At 44.3% G+C, this 21,457-nt stretch overlaps 1 protein-coding gene and 1 long non-coding RNA gene across 2 annotated transcripts; both read left to right on the forward strand.

The window, feature by feature from the left end:
• The first annotated feature begins 10,573 nt into the window (after positions 1–10,573).
• On the forward strand, positions 10,574–11,072 carry LOC120669791. Its single transcript, XR_005672816.1, has 2 exons — positions 10,574–10,745; positions 10,828–11,072. It is a non-coding gene; the product is annotated as an uncharacterized LOC120669791 (long non-coding RNA).
• Positions 11,073–15,367: 4,295 nt separating this feature from the next.
• Positions 15,368–17,146, forward strand: LOC120695166 (phytosulfokine receptor 1-like). Its single transcript, XM_039978472.1, has one exon. The coding sequence runs from the start codon at positions 15,368–15,370 to the stop codon at positions 17,144–17,146; it is 1,779 nt and encodes a 592-aa protein (XP_039834406.1).
• The last annotated feature ends 4,311 nt before the right edge of the window (positions 17,147–21,457 follow it).

Genomic DNA, 21,457 nt, shown 5'->3' on the forward strand with positions numbered 1-21,457 from the left:
CATGTCTTTTCTCATGCACCTCCCCCACATGTATCTCTCCCTACATGGTTGCATGCACATTTTTTTATTGGAAAAGATCAAAAAACGATACACAATTAAAATAGTTAAGTCCACTCTCAATTTAGAATGACTTATATTTGAGAACAAATTTTAAATTTCAGAATTAGTTACATTTGAGAACGGAGAGAGCACATGCTTTCTTCCCCAATTTCCACCCGCTGGCTACCGTGCGCCAAGCTGAACCCGTTGCATGCTGCTTGCTATGCCAGGGCCGCTCTTTCGCGTCTTGCCCACCGTGCTCCGGATGCATGGACCTTGCTTTCGCCCTGGTAACTACGTGGCCTCACGCGAAGGGCCGAGCGGGTCGCGAAACACGGACGTGCGCCGAGGGGGCAGTAGTCTTTAACAAACCCGATGACAAGGCATGGATAAGAACTGATTTGCAAAATTTTGTTGGGGCTTGATTTGGGGGGGGGGGGGGTTTAGAGAATTAGGACTTGATTTGGAAAATGAACTCGAGGTAGATCTAGCAATTAGATTAGGAGTCAAGACTTAATTTTAAATTAGATTCGAATTTAAACCCAGCATACAAAATATCCAACAAAATGGAATGCTATTAATTATGCAACCTTTAATTCAAAAAGGTTTTAATCTGGAGTGAGCTTGAGTCAATTATCCCGAATAAGCTAAAAGAAGTCCTTACGGTGGTTGGGAAGTACATCTTGGTATCTTTTGGTACCTTCGTAAATTAATTGTTTTAGTTAATTTTAATCCTTCAAGGATAATATGGTCATTTCCCCACCCAACACCCCACCCACTCCCACCGCGCCGCCGGACGCCACCCCACAACTGCATTAACACCATTAGTTAACCATATATATTTGCTCGTGGAAACTGGAGAGAGATCTTTTTGAATTAATAGTGACCGGTTGGTTGAATGGTTCGTAACGCAACTTTACGGCTCGAACAAAATCAGTGGGAGCGTAACCATGTCGTCACTTGCCTTGCAACAAAAGCAAAGATGTTGCAGCGGATGAAGGACTCAAATGGGACCGGAAAGCGGAAACTCTTCCATGCTACACTAGATGAATGGGACTAGAAATTAGGCAATGAGTTGTAATTGCCTTGATGAATCTCTCCTTGAATGAACACAAGCAAACAAGAATTACAATCAAGAGGCGGTTTCTCCAATTTGTAAGGACTCTAATCCTTCTCTGGCTGCAATGCAATGCGACGAGGATTTGCTAATCTATGGCATAGCTACCCACTCTCGCCGCCAGCCACCGCCCCACCTCGCTCCGGCCGGAGGCGCTATCGCGCCCCCTTGCCCACGCCGCCGAGCCTGCCGCCGCCGCCACCTTTTCTTCTATACCCGGCGAGCCATGAAGCGCCCGAAACCCAAAATCCCTAAGCTCCACCGTCTCCCTCCACCATCCCGGCCGCCGGCGACCTTGCCGGCGACTGCCCTCCCACCGGCCACCCCTACAAGGCGACGGCAGGCCCGGCGGTGGGTGAGGGTGGGTAGCTACGCCATAGGTTAGCGAATCATTTGCGCAATGCATCCACGAGAATCAACCAGGGGTGGAATCGTAGCACCATGAAGTGCCGGTTCATTGCATGCGAACGAATTGGCGATCAACTTGCGGCCTCCACCGGTTCTCTACTAACGACAGGTGGAGAAGAGGCAGTAGCGATTCGTTTCGGTGGCACTAGCACCTGCAACGCCGTCCGGGGAAGAAGGGGACGATCGAACGAGGCAAGAGACACTCGTGGCGAGGCCCCCCTGAGAATCACCCGACAACCTGAGAGGCCGCCGCCGGCGCGGTAGGAGCAGGGCCCGCGTAGGGCGAGGCAGCGGCAGCGCGGGATAGAGCTCGACGGTGGCGCTTGCCACCGGCGCCGCGGCCGCAGTCCTAGTCATAGCCCCGGGACGCCATGCGACAGTGGCAAGCGGGAGCCCAGAGGGAGGCGCAACGGTGGAGGCGGCCGGCGGAATCCCGGTGCCCATGAGGCGAGCGCCACCGACAGGTCCGAGGTGAACAACGCCAACGTGATGGCGGCGAGCGCCGTCAGCGCCGCTGCAGGATTCCTAGGGCCGACCTGGGGTTCAACATTAGTGGTCTCAAACTATAATAAATCAACTATTCGATTCAAAACAATACTACCAAAATATTATTCCAATCATTATAGATTAACTACTTTACTCCTAATCTAAAAAATTAATCCCAGAATTGCAATTATTTCACATATTCCTTTTTATGTGGATCCCACCAAAAATGGAGGCAACCGGTGCATACTGGCCCTCTATTTAGTATGCACATTTAGTATGCACCAGGTGCATACTAGGTATCTCTTGGTACCTCCCTACTTATCAGCCGTCGGATCGAACGTCGTGAGCCATCCATTTTTTCTCCGATCATTGTAAATTGATTGAAGCTAAAATTGTTTTATAAGTTTTAAAACTTTAAAATTGCAGTGAAGTTTGCTTTTCACCCAAATGAGCAAAACTCAGGGTATTTTCGTATCCACCAACTAAGGTTGGCTTCCTGTACTAGCTTAGCAATCACAGCTTTACACCCCATGATATCTCCATGAAAATTGATAGTTTGAACTATCAAGGAGTTATATGTTTACTCGAAAAAAAAAGTTTGACTGGTCGGATTCAATCAAGCTAGGACAAGAAATGTGGTGATATGACGAAAATTTTATGACATTTTAATAGAGCGTCACAATTGCACACAATCTATGACGAATTTAAAGGTATGGACCCTAGGCCCAGAACTGTGGCAGCACCGCCCAAATTAATCCGACTCAAGTGCGCTAACCATCACCCTAAAGATAATTTCCGCTAACACGCACTTCAAACGGAGTAATCCGGCAGGGCTGTCGGGTAAAGTCCCGAAGAATCCACCTGAGCGTCGATCGAACCCAAAGCTTACATGCAACCCACACGAAGGTGGGTCCAGAGAGTACAACATTTCACCAATACATTACATTACAGAGCATTAACTTAATTATTACAAACCAAGTTCGAAATCTCAGAAAGGTACTTGAAGTTCAAAATGAAAGTAGTTCAGAGTTCAACTGCAGCGGAAATAAAGCGAGTTCTAAACGATGATACAAGATGTCATGATGAAGCCCGTACATGACATCACTCGGCATTATCATCGTTGGCCGGAGTTGTATCCCACTCCACCGACCAACTAGGAGGTAAAGTACACGGCCAAGTCAAGCTAGCTACCTGATCTTCAAACGTATCACCTGAAAATAAAGTTGAGTCACAAGCAAGGCTGAGTATACTAATACTCAGTAAGACTTACCTGACTAGGATATATTTAGCCCTCTAACTAGACATGCAAGGATTTTGGCTTGAGGGGTTTGTTTTTTCCGAAAAGCAACAAAGAGTAAGTCCTTATTTTCAGATTTTAGCTTTCAAGTTCTAGTTCGATTAACCATTCTACATTAGCATCTATCCAATAGCATACATGGTGAAAAACAATTATTTTTCATCATTCAACCATATTCCTCCTCATCATCATTCCACTTCTTACTCTATGTGGCAAAAGGGTTAAGCAGTCTCAATATCCGTGAGAGACGGACGATTCGAATCGAATTTGTTAACCTGGCCAGGAAGACCTAAACACACGCATGGGGAATGAAATCACCCACGCGACTTTTCCCCTTTTCCCCGGGCATGGAACAGGCCCACCGCCGTAGGGTGCCCTGCACCCGTGCGTGACCAATGACCAGACAGTGGGGAGTATGTTCCACGGCCGGTTCCATCAGGTACTTAAGATTACCGATTACCATATTCTTGGCATGTGGTTAGTACGTTCAAACGCTTAACCACAACTACCACACACCGCGGCCTTATTCATTTTCACTAAACAGACGGGGTATCACAAGTACAACAACCCCGCCCGTAAACCTTATATTGCAGTGTGTAGTAAGCATCCAGCTCCTATAATTCTCGCGAGTGACAGGAAATCACTCAACTTCTACCGAACCATTAGCATACCCAACTAGCGACCTATACATACTAGTGTTCAAGCATAGGTACCTAGGGTCATGCAACTAAGGTTCCAATCAACCCCTGTAAACTTAAATGCACAAGTCAATAGGAATAACAATAAGTTGCATAAATTTAAAATAGACGGGACATGCTCCGGGGCTTGCCTTGCTAAGCAAAGTTAGCCTTGGGCTCTTCCGAACTTTGGTTCGGGTCTTCGGCGGCTTCAGTTAGATTAGCTTGGGCTTCACGCTGCTCACTCTCGGACTCCGGCACCAGCTCGTACGTACCGTCGGCGAGAGTAGGCGTATCTATATGAAATGCGCATGCATGAGTTGTGTGACCGTAACAAATTTTTATTCACTTCACTATAAAGTTGTAAAATATTTCATTTACATCTACTTGGGCAATCGTTTATAGAGTATTATCTAGATTAACTATTTCACATTAAGTAAGTGAGGGCTTTGCCTTTTTATACAAGCTATTTTCATGAACAAACACGAATTATTCCTAACTGTTGTTCAAGATAGTTTCCAGTGCTGAGATTTTTATGCAGAGTACTTTGCTGAAACACAAACCTACTGTCAAAAATTTCAGACATTTTCGTCAAGCAGATTAATCACTAAAAATAGCGTATGCTGCTACTACTAGAATAAACATTAAATTTTAGAGGCGAAACCATGCGAGTACTAGTAACAAAACTTTAACTAAGTGTTGAAGATCTGATGATGAACCTACTATAAATTTTTCAGGTTTAAAAGAGAAACATACAAGGCATGAAAAATAAAGCAATATATAGTGGCATAGATCAAGATTAATTTATACAGACTATTATGCTAAGATACTGAGCCTCAAATTTTTAAAGAGTGATTAGGTGAACATAACAGACCTATGGTCAAAATATCATGTTTTTCCAGGCATAGGAACTATTTTCCTTGATTTAATGTATTTCTCCTTACCAAAACTCATTTAGTCCAGTTGGGTTTAACTAAAAATTCTCAAACTTTTTTTGTAGAATCTGGGAACCAAAATAAAGGTGCTGTAAAAATTTGAACCTATGAATCATAATTCTCAATCTTTTTTGTAGAATCTAGGAACCAAAATAAAGGTACTGTAAAAGTTTGAACCTATGAATCATAACATAACAACTTGGATAAATAAAACTATTTATCCTAGGTATACATCAAGTCCTAAATAAAACCTATAGCTAGGAGTGTCAAATGGACCTCAAAGTTTTACAATGTCCTACACTTACAGTCTACAACAATTTATCCAAAAATCACCTACATATCATGGCTAGAACTTGAGATCTAAATAAAGGACTAATAAAATTTTATTTAATCAAGAACAAAAACCAGTGATCAAATGAAAAAGTGCATGTAATGAAAGTTATAGATCTAGTAACAAAGAACTCAGATCAATTGAGTTTGCATTTTTCCAATTTTTTTACGAATTTATATTGATTTTACAAGTTTGTTGTTTTTGAAAACAAAAAGGAAAGGAAATGAGATCTTGCATCTAGGCCCCTGGAAAGATTTGGGCGATTACAAATAGGTCCTTGGCCGGACTTGGAGCAGGGGAGACATCGGGCGGCCGAAATCCGGCGAGCTCGCTCACCGGCGGCGTGGGGTAGGTGGGGGAAAAGGAAGAGGGCGTCGAGGCGAACCCGATGGTGGTCTTGGAGGGGGCTGGGGCGGGCTGTGGCGCGCCGGCCATGGAGAGCAGCGGGCGGCGGCGGCGAACTTCCGGCGAGGCGGAGGTGGCAGGGACGGGCCGAGGAGCTTCGAGGCGGCGAGGAGGACCCGTTCCGGGGTTCAGTTGGGACCGAGGAAGGGCGGAGAGCAGGGCTCCACGGTGGAGCTCGAGCAGCGGCGGCAATGGTGGGGTGGCGGCTCCTGGGTGCGCGTTTCCCGGTGAGGGAGGAGGGATGAGGCCAGGCCGTGCAGCTTCAGTAGGGTGGTGTGGTGGTGTTGGGGCCTCGGTGGAGTTTGGGACGGGGCTGAGGGGCGGGTTCGGCTGCGAGCTCGAGCTCGACGCAGCAATGGTGGCCGCGGGGCGGCTCGGTTGCGCGAGCAGGGAGCTCTGCGTGGGGAAAAAGAACAAGGGGGGAAGGGAAGGAGGAGTGGGATGCTTTGGCTTGGCAAGGGAGGCCGGGCAGCTCGGGCAGCTTGGGCAGCGGCCGCGGCGCTCGGTCGGATGCAGCTGTCGCCGAGCGGCCGTCGGAGCATGGCGTGCGCGGGCGGAGCGGAGCGTCAGCGATGGCAAGGGCGCAGCGCGTGCTCGACGGGCATCATTTCCGGGTCAGGGACGCAGTGAGGAGGGAGGCAGTGCTCCAATGGCGATGGAACGGGGCAAGCAGGCGCGTGTGCTAGCTGCGACATGATGGCTGTTCAGCTCTGCGCTCAGGAAGCAGGAACAAGCAGAGGAGTGAAGGAAGGGAGAGAAGAGAGGGAAAGAGAGAGAAGTCAGAGAGTTGACTTTAAATTTTCTCAAAATTTTCAATTGGATTATGAAAAAGTTTAAATATGAAAGTCGTTCAAAATTCAAAATCCTAAAACTTTCGTTTCAGGCACAAACTCATTTGAAGCCTAGATAAAGAGTTAAATTTAAATTCTTGATGAATGTGCATTATTGCTCTATTTGAATCCAAATTCAAATTTTTCTTGAATTTTTTTTTGTGTAGCAGCTTGAAAAACTTTGAACATGAAAGTTGTTCATCATTTGAAACCCTACAACTTTGGTTTTAGGTGAAAGTTCATTTGAGCTACGGTTTGAAATTTGTTTTTAAAGCCGGTTTGTTACATTTTGAATTAATTCGTCATTTTATGTGACATTTATTCAATGCATGATTGAATATCCTAATGAATTTATGCAACATCATCTAGAGTGTGCATTGATGCATTTCATGTGTCATTTCATGGTAAGCGTGAAAAGTATACTAGCTCTTTATAAAATGTGTATTTGCTCTCAACTACAAGCACATACATACACGCACACATGCAACTATTTAAATTTTTCTTGGTTAATGACGCATGATGATAGGTTTAATTCCTCTTGCTTAGTAGTTTAAATACTTGGGCTGTCACAAGAACTTTGTGACATTTTATTGAATTCGTCATAATTGAGCCCACAAAATATGACGTTTTATTGAATTCGTCATAATCGAGCCCACAAAACAATGACGTTTCAGCATTAATGTCACAAAAATCGTCATAGTTATTTTGACTAGTATATGTTTTGGCATTCATCATTTTTATACAGGCGCGGTGGGTTTGAGTCAATCACAACTAACCACCGGGCCCCCTCCTTGGTTGTGCCATGGTTCGTTATTTAGTTTTAATTACATTCAAATCATGTTGGAAATATGCGTATTATTCTATTACCATATTTTAGTTTGAGGCATATTTCATAAACAAATAAACACAAGATGCGAGCTAGTTCTTTTTTATTGGGATCTATAAGATTGTTAGTTTTGCATTTTACTTCACAATGTGGTCTTAATTAGTTATTTAAAAAGAGCAAAAACATTTTCACATATGAGATTCGAAACATAGTCTTAAATCTCAAAGATATAAAATAATGACTTACCAATTATCAGTATGGTTTTAAAAGAGGCGTTACTTTTTTTAGTTAAATTATCAGTATGGTTAAAAAAAAAGGGCGAAAGGGGGGGGGGGGGGTTCGAACCCTGGTCTTCGGGTTAAGAAGGAGCATCACCTTTCCATTACGCTACACAAATTGTTTGTAGTTCATTGTAAGATGTTATGTATTTTATACAAGGTATCCCATGTTTTAATTCGAACAAAAAAAAGGGGCGCAAGGGGGGTTCGAACCCTGGTCCTCGGGTTAATAAGGGGCATCATCTTCCCATTACGCTACACATTGTTCGTAAATCATTGTAAGATGTTATGTCTTTTATACAAGGTATCCCATGTTTTAATTCGAACAAAAAAAGAGGCGAAATGGGGCATTGGGGGTTCGAACACGGATCACCAAAGCATGAACCTAGCGGCCTACCAGTGCGCCGAGCCATCTTTTTTGAAAGAAAAGGGCAATTAAACTTTTTATATATTATTGTTGTGGCCCTGCATTGAAGAACAGATGTGTGATTCATCCTTTTCTTTTTAATCCGGAATTAAATTTTGTAATCAGTATTTCTCCCTCATAACAACTCCAAATTTGAAGGTTCTTTTTTCTGAATTTTTCTAAAAATCAAAATATTTTGTTTTGTGGCTTTTATTTATATGTTAATTGCTATATCTTGATTATTTTCATATGACATGTTTTATTCCAACAAAATAGAGCATTGAAAAGCATGTTTTTGCATAACAATTGCTAATGTAACTTGATATTTTTTAATATTATGGTCGGCATAAGGTGGTGTCAAAAATTGAGATGCATACGAGTTTGAACATGTTATTAGGTATTCAAATCTCAAAGTTTTGACTTGAATTACAAGAAACTATGTGAGAGATGTATCTTTCAGTGAACAATGTATGGTCCAACTTTACCAAAACTATTTAAGTTTTTTTATGGAAAGTTTATACATCCATAAAATGATTCTACGACAATTTACAGAATTTTTACTGAAGTTTTAGGTATTATTATCATTATTTTGTAACAAGGGGGAAAGTAGAAGCTTGAATTATCCCTAGCAAACATTTGAAATTTTCATCTATTTTTAGGATACAAGCTATAACAGAACATATATACCTAAACAATATTTTTGAAATTTTATAAATATTATTTGAGATACATTAGTTCAAATTCTAAATAATTTCAATAAACCCATAGAAAATCATTTAAATTATTAAAAATGATAAATGAATCAGAAAATTATTGAAACTTCTACAAAATAACTTATACATAGTGTACTATATATAAAAAATCTATTAAAATATATAAGATGATTATTTTTATGCATTAGTTCATAATGGTGCAATAAATAGAAAAATAAAAAGAAAAACATTTAACAGACCAGGAATGAAACAAGGCCCAAATAGCCCAACTAACCCAATTATTGGTGACCGTTCATTATCGATCCAGTGGCGCTAATTGCAGCACCATAGTATAAAAAGATACACAAACCCTAGTCCTCCATCCCATCACACCCTCAACCCGCTCAGATCCGCCTCCACCTCCCAGTGCCTCTATCCCTTCTCCCCCATCCCCTCACCACCGCCAGGCCTGCGGAAGGCTTCACCAAGTTGGTCGCGGCAGGTGGCGGCCGGGAGGAAGGCGCACCTCTGCGCGGCGGTCCTGGCGTCGTTGTTATCGCCCAAGCCCGCGGCGGCCAAGGACGCGCGGTCGGTCTAGGTGCAGGAGCTCTATGCGCCGCTCCTCCTCGCAGCATGTCGCCGCCACCGCTGCCGTTGCCGCGACTCCTCCCCGCCATGGCCGCCGTGGATCTGCGCCGCCGCCGCCGCCACCACCTCCTGTGACCGCGGCCGCATCTCCTCTTGTCCTCCGTCCACCCGCGACGCCCTCCTCCCTGCTGCGGGGCAGCGGGGCTGAGATCTGGCGCGGAGCTCGAGCGCAGACTTTGGTGGGCAGCGGATCTCCGGCAGGCGGCTTGGTGGGTTGCCACCGCGGGGCACCAGGCGAGCGCGTTCGAAATGGGCGCATCCGGGGTTCACGGCGGCGCCCGACGGTGAGAGGCCTGTGCCCTTGTCTCCTCTCCTAGCAATCCTCTCCTCTGGCTGCTTCTCATCGATTATGTGCGGCCTCTAATCTCCTTCCTCTTTCTTGTTTTTTGATTTGCAGTGTCAATTTTGGATCTCGTGGTGCAAAGCCAAGAAAAATATCTATACCCCCTCTTGATTTCTTCCTTTTCAGCATCGAATTGCATAGGATTACATGTAAATCTGGTGAGATTTCTCACTTTCTCCTTTGATCTATGAAGGAATCGAGTGGATCTGCTTGTCCTCATTTGCTTCTGTTCTGCTGGGTGGACTTCTAGCCTACTGCTATGGTAAAACCATGAGGGCCGCCTTCTCTCAACCCCTCTGCATGGTTCCAATGATTTTTAGTTGTACTTCTTGCTGTTTTCTTACCTATCCTAGCTGTTTTCTCTGGGTCTGCTGCTGCTCGACAAAGGGAAGCAATGCCTTTTAGGCTTTAGGTTAGGTAATTGCTGATGAATCTTTCTCCTCACCTGCATGTTTTGCTATTTGTTGATCCTTTCTATTCCTGAAAAATATACTTGCACAGAACACTTGACATTCTAGCAGAGTTATGTTTGTGCAGTAATTCCCTTTTCCTGATTGTGCTTTTAGTTAAATTCTAGCAGCATAATTAGCGCATCTTTGTCAGAAAGCTGCACATTGTTGTATTGATAATCTTGTGAACTAGTTGAGTTGAAATGAAAAAATAAAACCTACTGATAATTCTAGCAGCATAATTAGCGCAGCTCTTGCTTGTCATCGAGTACAGAAGCTGTTAGCTTGTTTATTTGCAAGACTAGTACAGAAGCTGTTAGCTTGTTTATTTGCATGACTACTACAGAAGTTGTTAGCTTGTTTATTCGACCAATCAGCAATTCTTCCATACTCATGATTGAAATGGCTAGCTAAATGTCTACTTAGAAAGACCATATGATTTTTCTCTTTTGTTGCTCACATGTCAATGCATAAACATGTACAAACTGTAATGCCCTTATATTTTGCAGCACGCCAAAGCTAGATATATTGAAGATGTGTGTGCTGATTCTTTTTGGTGATCACCTCTACCTCTACAGGTCACTGCCACATAAATCATCTCCCATTTGGCTGTTTAAGTAATCCATTTTGATTGTCTTTTATTTATAATTTAACTTGCAGATTCATCGGCAAAGAGGTCTGGGCATCAGCATATGTGTTTGTGGATGTGAGCATGAATACAAAACTTGGGCAGGCCTTGAAGCATGGGTTTGCTTGAAGCTACTTTTTATTTGCTGTATTATGAGATTTTGTGCTAGATAACTAGAGTTAGACTGATTTCATGTTGAATCGAAAAACATTGATGTATGTATGTGATCAGATGTTGGATAAGAATTTATTTATATATGGGCTTCTTTATATCTTGAGATGGGCTGAAATGATGATGGATTGATCAGAAAAATGGGCTGGATGTAAATGGGCTGTTTTTTTCATTAGCAAATACATAAATGGGCTATATGCAATGGACCCATATCATTGTCCACGTCAGCATCCATGTGGAAGCCACATCATGACCACAATCCACATCATTGCCATGTCAGCAGCCACTACATGATGTGACAATTGAATCTATGACGTTAATTTTCGTCATAGAAACCGGGCTTGGGTTGGGCTTCAGGGGGCCCGGAGACATTCTATGACGGTTTTAAAACGTCATGGATCAACCAATCTATGACCAAAATTTAAGAAACGTCACGAGGTGTAATCTGTGATGCTCAATACATGACGCTATTTGAGATCGTCATAGATATTATTTTATGACAGTTTTTTAGTGATCTGTGACGAAATTCAATCGTCATGGATCAACAGATTTTTTGTAGTGTTCAATCAAGCCTCTCGACCGGAGTTATGCTCGGAGGCTACACCGTGATCGCCGACCATTTGTGCGCAAGCTCGCACTTTGCCGACTATTTCGTGCGCAACCCGGACTATCGCCGACTATTTTGTGCCTGACCCACACTTTGGCCAACTATCTACTCGAATTCCTAACCTATTCAAAGGAAAGCTAAGGAAAGCTATAGGAATCGAGTAGTTGCGGGTCACCATGCCCACCTGAATCTACTTGAATTCCCAACCTTTCAAAGGAAAGGAAGGAGAATTGAGTAGCGTAAAGGATATCTTACCTGAATTCCCAGCCTTTCAAAGGAAAAGAAGGAGAATCGAGTAGGGTAAAGTGCATTCTACTTGAATTCCCAGCCTTTTAAAGGAAAGGAAGGAGAATCGAGTAGTTGCGGGTTGCAGCACCTACCTGATTCTACTTGAATTCCCAACCTTTCAATGGAAAGAAACAAGAATCGAGTAGTTTTTGGGCTCTCACGCCTACTTGATCTCGAGTGATCTACTTAAGTTCTTGTAAAGGACTGTCTACTTCAATGCTCTCCCAAACTTTTACATGCATTATACAATGCTGGGATTGGATATTATGTATATCATTTTACAACATATTTCTATGTTTGACTTGCAGGAAATTGGACCTGAAGCATACCGCTGGGTGAGCATGTCTAGCTCTCAGGCTCGGGGGCTGAACACAAAAACCTACTCGATGTGGCTTCTACGACTCTTCCTAGCTCACAAGCTAGGGGGCCGGACGCTGCAAAGCTACTCGACGCTGTTCCATGTGAAGACTGGAGGCAAGAAAAATTATACACCGTGAGCCACAACTTCTGGATTCTTAATTCCAAATCTTAAAATTTGAATTCAAGGCTCAGGGGCTGCGGGACATGAGTCATCAGCGACTTATTTTTCAAATTCTTGGAAGATAAAGACCAGAAGATTGAAGACTAATTTGAACCTCAGCCTGATTCTACGATTCAACCTAAGGCTCGGGGGCTACTCCATATGGAGCGCGGGTTCATTGCGCATCATATAAAATAAGATGATTCGAGGCTTGAGCACCTCATAGCCTCGCTCGATACAGCCAAGGAAGTACACGGAAGACTACTCGAAGCACTCGATGAAGTATTGAAAGATTTCAGAAGCACTCAAAACACTTGAAGACGTCTTTAGAAGTACTCGACGCCTGCAGGACTCGACTACAAAGAGCTCGGGGGCTTGTTAGACCCGGGACAACGGGACTGCTTAAAGGTGTGGAATATTCTAAAATAAGAAATAGCGCATGGCATGTACCTTATCCTCTAGTAGCTACTCGTATAGAAGTAGGACTAGTCGACATACAAGAAAACTACCCAACCCTATTGGAGTAGGACTCAACTAGTATTCGGTTAGGACTTTTCATGCAACCCTGTCTATCCAGACTATATAAGGGCGGGCTGGGACCCCTCCAAAATATACAACCAGTGCAGAGCGTAATATACCAAACCACCACACATGAAGTAGGGTATTAGGCTATTCTTGCGTTCCGAACCTGTCTAAATTTGTGTCTTGTATCCTTGCGTTTACTTTCAAATTCTAGATATCGGTGACTCCCTGCCTACAATCAACTATTCCAAAGATATTTGGTGGTAAAACACCGACAGGGCCTCGGCTCAAACAGGTGAGGGAGCTGCGGCTCGATCTGCCCCGGGATAAGCTCGCCAAAAAAAATGTGCATGGTGGGTCAGGGTGCCACGCGTCCAGCATCTGGATGGTGTCGCACAACGCGCGGTGTGGCACCGCCGCAGAGAACTTTTTCCAGTAGTCTCTCACCCTCTGTGTCGAGGCAATCCGAAATTAACTGCCATTGGACAAGATCTAATTTGAGCACGTATATGCAGCCCGTGGTGAAGCTTGAGTAAATTAGAAGGAGAGTTCGTTCTGAAAACCAGAATTCTTAAGTTAAGACCAAAGAATCGGGCGGAAAAATTGGAGAGCTCCCCGTTCCTAGTTCTCGAATGCACCTTCAACTCAGCACCTTCTATTTACTTACGTTGGGAGTGCATCAAGTATTCGAGTTGAGCTATATGGTTATATAGTAAAAAAGTTAGACTTTATTATTTTTTTATGGGTCAGTTGGATTCATACCACTACAATTTCACGAAGTTGGATTTCATGTTGAAATCCATGCCATTGAGTGGCATGATTTTCAACGTGAAACCCAATTTCACGGAGTTGTGGTGGCATGAATCGAATTTTCCCTTTTTTTATATGCAGCAATACATCTTTTAGAATTGAATTTCACAGTTAATGGGTGACACTGACACGAAGTAAAAAATTATAGATGAGGACTGTAGCTGAAGTCCAATCCATGAGGACCGTACCTGTCCAATATTTTTCCGTCTCAGCAACAAGTCAAGGTACAGGCACGTCACCCTGACTGGAGCGGCACTGTGTAGGCTGTGGATGTGTCATCCTCAGCGTGGGTGTACTCCCTCCCTTAAAAAGTATTCAAGGTTTTAAAATTTATTCTTAAAATACAAGTTATTTTATCCTCTTTAGGAAGTCTAAGTAATGCAAAAATCAAATAGTGGTAAATATGAATAATAAATAGGGTTAAATATGGTCATTTTACCTTCTCGTTGATTTGTCATAGAATTTCTAGAAGAGTGAATTTCACTGCGGTACTTAAACTTGTCCCGAGTTCTCATCCCGGTCCCAGTACTCTCAAAACGCATGTAATAGTCCATAAACTTATCTCACTGTCTCAAACAAGTCTATATACTTTCAAAATATTTAGAAAAAAGTTCTTACAAATTGTTTCAAACTTTTAGAATATCAAATCAAGTTCTAATCTCACTCAAAATTGACAAAAAATTCATGAGGCAATCATCTTGGATACAATATTTGATGATTTTTAGAATTGTTATTTCAATACATTTATTTAATAGTTGGTTTTATTTTACATATTAAAATTATATTAAAAATCTTTATCATTTTCCCTAAAAATTCATGAAAAATTTACAAAAAAATTCAAATCTAGGTTATTTAGAAATTTTGATGTTTCACATTCAGTTCATGATAATTTATCCATAAATTTTGAATGCACTTTGAGTGGGAGTCAAACACGATTTGAAATCCAAATAAATTTAAAATAATCTCAAAAGTTTCTTTTAAATAAATAATGCATTTTAGAAGCATACTGATCTGGATCAGAGTGTAGGACAAGTTTAAGGATTGGGATACGAGCATGGGACAAGTTTACTGATTATTGTACGTACTTTGAGAGTATGAGGACCGGGACGAGAACTCGGGATAAGTTCAAGGACCAGGATGAGAGCATGGGACAAATTTGAAGCCTATTATATGCATTTTATGAGTACCGGACCGGGATAAAAACTTATGATAAGTTTAAGAACCGCCAATAAAATTTACTTTTTATAAAATGAGCGTAGCTGCGGAGTATTAGCTAGCCCAAGTTTATTGGTGGTGTTGTGAAAGTTTTTTTTCAATCGAATTGAGACATATATCCTTATCAAACAAGTCAAAGCACGAGCAGGAATTTTAGCCTGAAATGGTCCATATAGGCAATTTATCGTCAGTCCAACACTTTAGCGTCACCCTGAAGCTAAGTCTTCGTAGCTGATATCTGTGGAAGAAAATTCTGCGCATACAGAATTACTGACTGGGTCTGATGAGTGCGATGTCGTATCCGTCAGTTTCCATTTCATCTCGTAGGGTTGTGTTTGTGTGTCTGGCAGTGGAATTGACGACCGTGCAGAATTGTGCGTCTCTCCAGCTATAACCATGTCCGAACGCTTAAGCTTCTCACACCGTCAGCAACAGCGCGATGCTTCGTGACAGCGAGCTCTCTCTCGTGACAAGCAGGTCGATCTTGATCTTCTCTTTGATGTGCCAGCTCCCTCATGGCGTCTGGAGCTGCGCTCGGGCCGACTGGATCGCACTCTCTAGCTTCTCTAACAACATCGACACGGCGATCCACGGGTGGCCAGGCGCAGAGAACCAGCATTCCGACGACTGCTGCCGGTGGCTCGGGGTTCGTTGCTGCCGGCTCGGTGCATACGGCGGCGAGCTCCGGGTGGCCAGCCTAGAACTCGCCGGCCGGGGACTCACCGGCGCCCTGCCAAGCGCGCTGGCTGGACTGGACGAGCTGCGCGTTCTCAACCTCTCCCGGAACTCGCTCCATGGAGACCTCCCGCCAGAGCTTCTTCATATGCCGCGCCTGGAGGTGCTGGACCTGAGCCAGAACAACCTCACCGGCGAGCTCGGCGGCGCGGATCCGTCGGGTGCCTCCGGGCTCGTGCACCTCGACGTCTCCTCCAACAGGCTAACAAGCCTGCGGGCCGGCGTGTTTCTCGGGCTTCCACGGCTACGGACGTTCTCCGCCGAGTCGAACCAGCTCACCGGAGTCCTGCCCGGCTCCCTGTCGTCGTGCTCGGAGCTCGAGTACCTGAACATGGCGAACAACTCCCTCCACGGCAACCTTGGTTCGAATCTGAACTTCTCTCGAATGTCGAGGCTCCGCGCCCTCCACCTCGGCTGGAACCGGCTGAGCGGCCACCTCCCGGCAAGCCTCTCGCGCTGCCGGGACCTCAGGGTGGTCAACCTTCGCCGCAACCACCTCTCCGGGCCGGTCCCGTCAGATTTCCGGCGCCTGCAGGCGCTGTCCTTCTTCGACATCGGCATCAACCGCGTCACCGGCATAGCGCCGGCGCTCCGGGCGCTCCAGGAGTGCCGCGCCCTCGCCGTCCTCATCCTCACCACCAACTTCCAAGGCGAGGCGATGCCCGGCGCCGGCGCCGCCATCCGCGGGTTCCCAAGCCTGCGGCTGCTCGGCATCGCCAACTGCGCGCTCCGCGGCGCCGTGCCGCCGTGGCTGCGCACCAGCGCCCGCCTGGGCGTGCTGGACCTGTCGTGGAACCGGCTGGCCGGCCAGCTCCCGCCGTGGCTCGGCGGCTTCGACTCGCTCTACCGGATCGACCTCTCGAACAACGATCTCGCCGGCGAGATCCCGCCCGGCCTCGCGCGTCTGAGATCGCTCGCCGGCAGCTCCCCCGGCGCGCAGGTGTCCATGTCCGAGTACGGCGTGCGGCTGTACAACTGGCACGTCGACCGGGGCCAGCTCTGGTACAACAGCAACATCCCGCCGTCGCTGGACCTGAGCCGGAACGGCCTGGCCGGCGCGATCCCGCCGGAGCTCGGCGACCTCCGGGCACTCAACCTGCTCAACCTGAGCTGGAACGCGCTGTCCGGGCCGATCCCGGCCACGCTCGCGACCCTGAGCGCCCTGCAGACGCTCGACCTGTCGCACAACGAGCTCGCCGGGGAGATACCGGCGTCACTCGCGGGGCTGACCTTCCTGTCGTGCTTCGACGTCTCCCACAACCAGCTGCGCGGCCCTGTCCCCGCCGCTGCACAGTTCTCCACGTTCCCGTGCTCCAGCTTCGCCGACAACCCTGGCCTCCACGCCGAGTACTGTGACGGCAACCCCCAGCTGGTGAAAGCGCCGGAGACCGTTGGAAGCGATATTTTTGGGCTGCCGTTCTGGCTTGGGATGATCTTCGGCCTCTATGCCACCATGTTTGTTCATGTGGTTGTGCACTGCTAGAGTGTACGGTCCGTCGATCAATATAAAACATTCTTACCAAGTCTTCAAGGCTAGGATTTTTTAACTAATTTCTCTTCTGATATATTCCTAAAAATTTGAGCTCAAAATTAACAGAGTACTAGAGTTAGTTGTGACAAAATCAAGATCATATTAAATTTTGGCAAAAAATATTTGTAATGTAACAATAAACTGGTCTGCATAAAGAGGACTTTTCACATTAATCGAAGGGCGGACCCAAAGGTTGGGATCCTACCGCCGACACTGCATTAATTCATGTCATTATAAAGTGTAACACCAGTATAAGAATAAGTTTGATATAAAGAAAAGCTGAAGGACTAAATTGACGGATTTGAAAGATGACGGACGAACTCTATCCTCTGGCTAAAGCAGAGGGATCGCCTATTTTTCCATAAATTTATATGAATCTAACTATTTTGATGGACTTTACCTACAGAACTCATAGTATAATTCAGCTAAATCATTGATTAAAATTTGTAAAGTTTAACTTTTTTTCCAAATTAAAATATGCCTGACATGATATAGACGGAGGAAATAAGCTGCTACAGTGACAATTGACCAATGTCCCTGAAAAGGCCGGCATTGCCTTACATTATTCAACCACATTTTGTTCAAATGGACCAGGTGGGGCTCCGACCCCAATGCCCAGAAGCTGAGACAGGTCATATTATCTAGATATGGCCCGGTTTAATTTTCAAAAAAATTTCTACATTATCTATCACATCAAATGTTCGGACACATATATAAATTATTAAATATAGTTGAAAAAATAACTAATTATACAATCCAACTGATTAGCACGAGATGAATCTTTTAAGTCTGATTAGTTCATGATTGAACATTAATTGTCAAATAACAACGAAAGTGCTACAGTGTCAAAATCCAAAAAAAAATCGCGAACTAAATGGGGCCATAGGCTGACACCTGTTGGGCCTCCTGCACAAATTAAGATGAACTTTTACGTTTCTGATAGCCCTTTGAGCTGCCTTGTTTAATTGTTTTGTACCCAATTTCCTATCCATATGTTCTGTAAGAAGTTAGCTTACACGTAGTACTTTACTAGTTAAGATAGGCTGGGGAAGCAAAGACAGATGGAAAAAGTAGTGCAATGCACCTCACCTCTTATGAAATGTTGAATCAGCTTATCCGAAATGATTGTTAAATTAGTTGCAAAAAAATATTACAGTACGCACCAAAGAGGGCAACCTGTAAGGACTACTACTGAATTTTTAAGTGTTTGGCGAAGTGTCTTCATTTCAATCTTGACGGTCTATTCAATTTTGAATTTTACGTTCTTAAGATTTACCTAGTCTAGTCTGTTTGGTGAAGTGCCTTCATTTCAGTTTTGACGGTCCATTCAATTTAGCTAGGAGGATTGGAAAATAGAGAGGTTGTTGGATTTGCGATTTACCCCAGTTTGGCTATTTTTACCTATCCAACTACTTTCACGCTGTTGGATAAGGTTTTCACCCCAGTTTGGCTATTACCTATCCAACTTCTTTTAAAAAGTCTCTTGGAGATGCTCTACTCAACCGCTTCATATGTATGTGCCTACTGCCATTAGAGTTAGGGCATATGGTTTTAGAAAACTATAGTTTCAAGAAACAGTAATTTTATAAGTTAAAGATGTGCAAAACCACGGTTTAGAAAAGACATCCCAAGTGGAGGTTTTTAAGAGAAAAAAAAAGTCTATTTTACTCCCCTCAACAATTCATTTTATCCATTTAACCCCCTGAGAAAAAATTAGACTCAGTTATGACTCAAATTTTGTGAGTCGATAGAGAACATGATTCTCTATGTTAAGCGAATATATTAAAAAATTTCATATTTAGTTTCATATGTTGGAAACATTTTAACACAAAATTTACCATAGAGATACAATCCTATATGAAAAATATTAATGTAAAAGTCATAATGTATTTTTGTAGCATAGGGCATCATATTATAAGTTACATTGCACAATTTGAAGTTGAAATTCCACTTGTATGTGGAGAAATAAAAAAAGAGAAATCTCAGTAGGGGTAGACTAGACTAATTGAATTAGTGTGGGGAAGTAAATTGAGCCTAAATTTTGATTAGGGGGGCTAAGTGGACAAAATGAATTGTTGAGGAGATTAAAATAGATTATTTTCTTTTTAAAACTACAAGAGACTGATTTTGACAACACTACTGAAAGGAACCGGATTTCATTTCTGAGAATCCGACTCCCTGTACCTTTGTGATAGTCCCAGAATAAACAACTGTCATGTACAGAACTCGTTCCAGCTTAATATCATTTCCATGCAGCAATGTAACGAATATGGTACCATTTATGCCATTTCGAGTGATTTTGGTGATCATATGACAACGTAATCAATGGGACTAATGATTTTGTTAAGTGAACATTTCTAGATCCTAGTGATGAAGTAAAAAGGTCATACAAAGCAATACACGAAGAAAGAACTCAAAAAAACGCTGAATTGGATGAGTTCTGCAGAAAACAGGAGCACCGGAAGAACCGATGCATGTAGCATCGGTGCATCCGATGGTTGTCGGAAGTTCTGACGCCCTAGCATCGGTGCAAATCTGAGCACCAAATGGAGATCAAGCGAAGACCAAGTCAAGATAGCCAAGTCACCGGTTGAACCGACAACGTCAAGCTAGGCATCGGTGCATTGGATGTACTATGTTCCAGAGACGATGTCAAGCACGCAGGAGCCAAGTCTTCAGCACCGGTTGAACCCGTGGTCCATCGGAGCATAGCACCGGTGTAATGACGTCAGCAGGAGAGAAAGAGGCCAACGGCTAGTTGAGTGCTGTGAGTGACTGGTTTAACCGACACACAGTCATCGGTTAAACCGGTGGTGTCGCAGACAATGCGTTAGAAGCTCAACGGCTACTTCAGGTCTGAGAGTGACCGGATGAACCGACGCCGTCCCATACAGAGGCATCGGTTCATCCGATGGTATGCTGTTTTCTGCTGATCGTTGGAGCAACGGCTACAAGACATGGTGGCCTATATATACGCCTCACCCCGGCCATTTGAAGTTTGCTGGAGTCCCAAGACATCTCATACACACCCAAGAACACCTCCAAGCCATACAAGAGCTCATTGATCATATCCTTAGGTTTTAGCACTAGCTTTGTAAAGTGTGAGTGCTAGATTAGCTCTTGAGTGAGTGAACAAGCAAGGTTGAGATCCTTGTGCCTGGTTCTAGAGTGAACCACACTTGTATTACGGTGCGCCGGCCCCTTGGAGCAATTGGTGGCTCGCCGGCAAGTCAACGACCCTCCGGCTTGGGGTGGAGCGGCGTCGACGACATTGTGCGGGGGACGGAGACCCCTCCTTCGTGGGCAATCTCCCTTAGTGAAGATCGGAATCAAGGTGACCGTGATTATGTTCATGGAAGAGACTTGATTGCCGAGAAGCGATGCTCTTCGTGGGTGCTTCAACAACATGGACGTAGGGGCGCCTTTGTGGCAATCCGAACCACGGGATAAATCCTCGTGTCGAGAGTCCGCTTTCTCTCATCCCTCTCTTTAAGCTTCCACATTTTATATTGCAACTTGTGTGCCTTTACCTTCTTAATGTACAGGGGCAGAGCCAGGAAGTCGTTTTTTTATTGTTAGGGGGGCCAACCATACAAATTTATATAAAAATTTAATCAAAATTTAAATTTGTAGTGTAAATTTGGGGATCATAGGGGGGGCCAGGACCCTGTCCGCCCCCCTCTCTCCGCCCCTGTTAATGTAGTATCTTGCTAGGATTGGCTATAGGTTGCAAATCTCTTTTGGGATGAGGGTTACACACTAAGGTGAACCGTAGTTGCACATCTAGTTAGCTTGTTTTAGTTTAAGTTTTGTGCAAACTAGTTGGAGCCATAGGTTAAGGTTTTAATAGTGCCTAATTCACCCCCTCCCCCTCTTAGGTTAGAGCACTCGATCACTTTCAATTGGTATCAGAGCCAGGTTCTCACTTCTCTCACAAAGAAAGCCAATTCTATTGACAAATTTGTGTTTGCCGGCTCATTAGATCGGTAGGCTTCATCGCCTAGTGAGTTAGCTCTTAGGGGGAAAGGATGGATCCTTTTAGACCCGCTCCACGGTTCGACGGCACGGGCTTCCAACGATGGAAGGTGCTAATGCAAGCCCATCTCCAAGCGACGGGACTAAACGTTTGGAGAGTTGTGAGTGAGGGCATAAAAAATAATGGTCAACAAGAGAAGAAATATGATGTCACCGCAAAATGCATAATTTTGTCTTCTCTTAGTGATAATGTGTTCAATCGTGTTTATTCTTGTGAATATGCTAAAA

The sequence above is a fragment of the Panicum virgatum genome, chromosome 2K, assembly GCF_016808335.1.
Source record: "Panicum virgatum strain AP13 chromosome 2K, P.virgatum_v5, whole genome shotgun sequence".
Taxonomy (NCBI): Eukaryota; Viridiplantae; Streptophyta; class Magnoliopsida; order Poales; family Poaceae; genus Panicum; species Panicum virgatum.

Coding starts and splice junctions, on each gene's coding strand:
- LOC120695166 (XM_039978472.1), top strand. CDS start 15,368: ATGCTTCGTGACAGCGAGCTCTCTCTCGTGACAAGCAGGTCGATCTTG.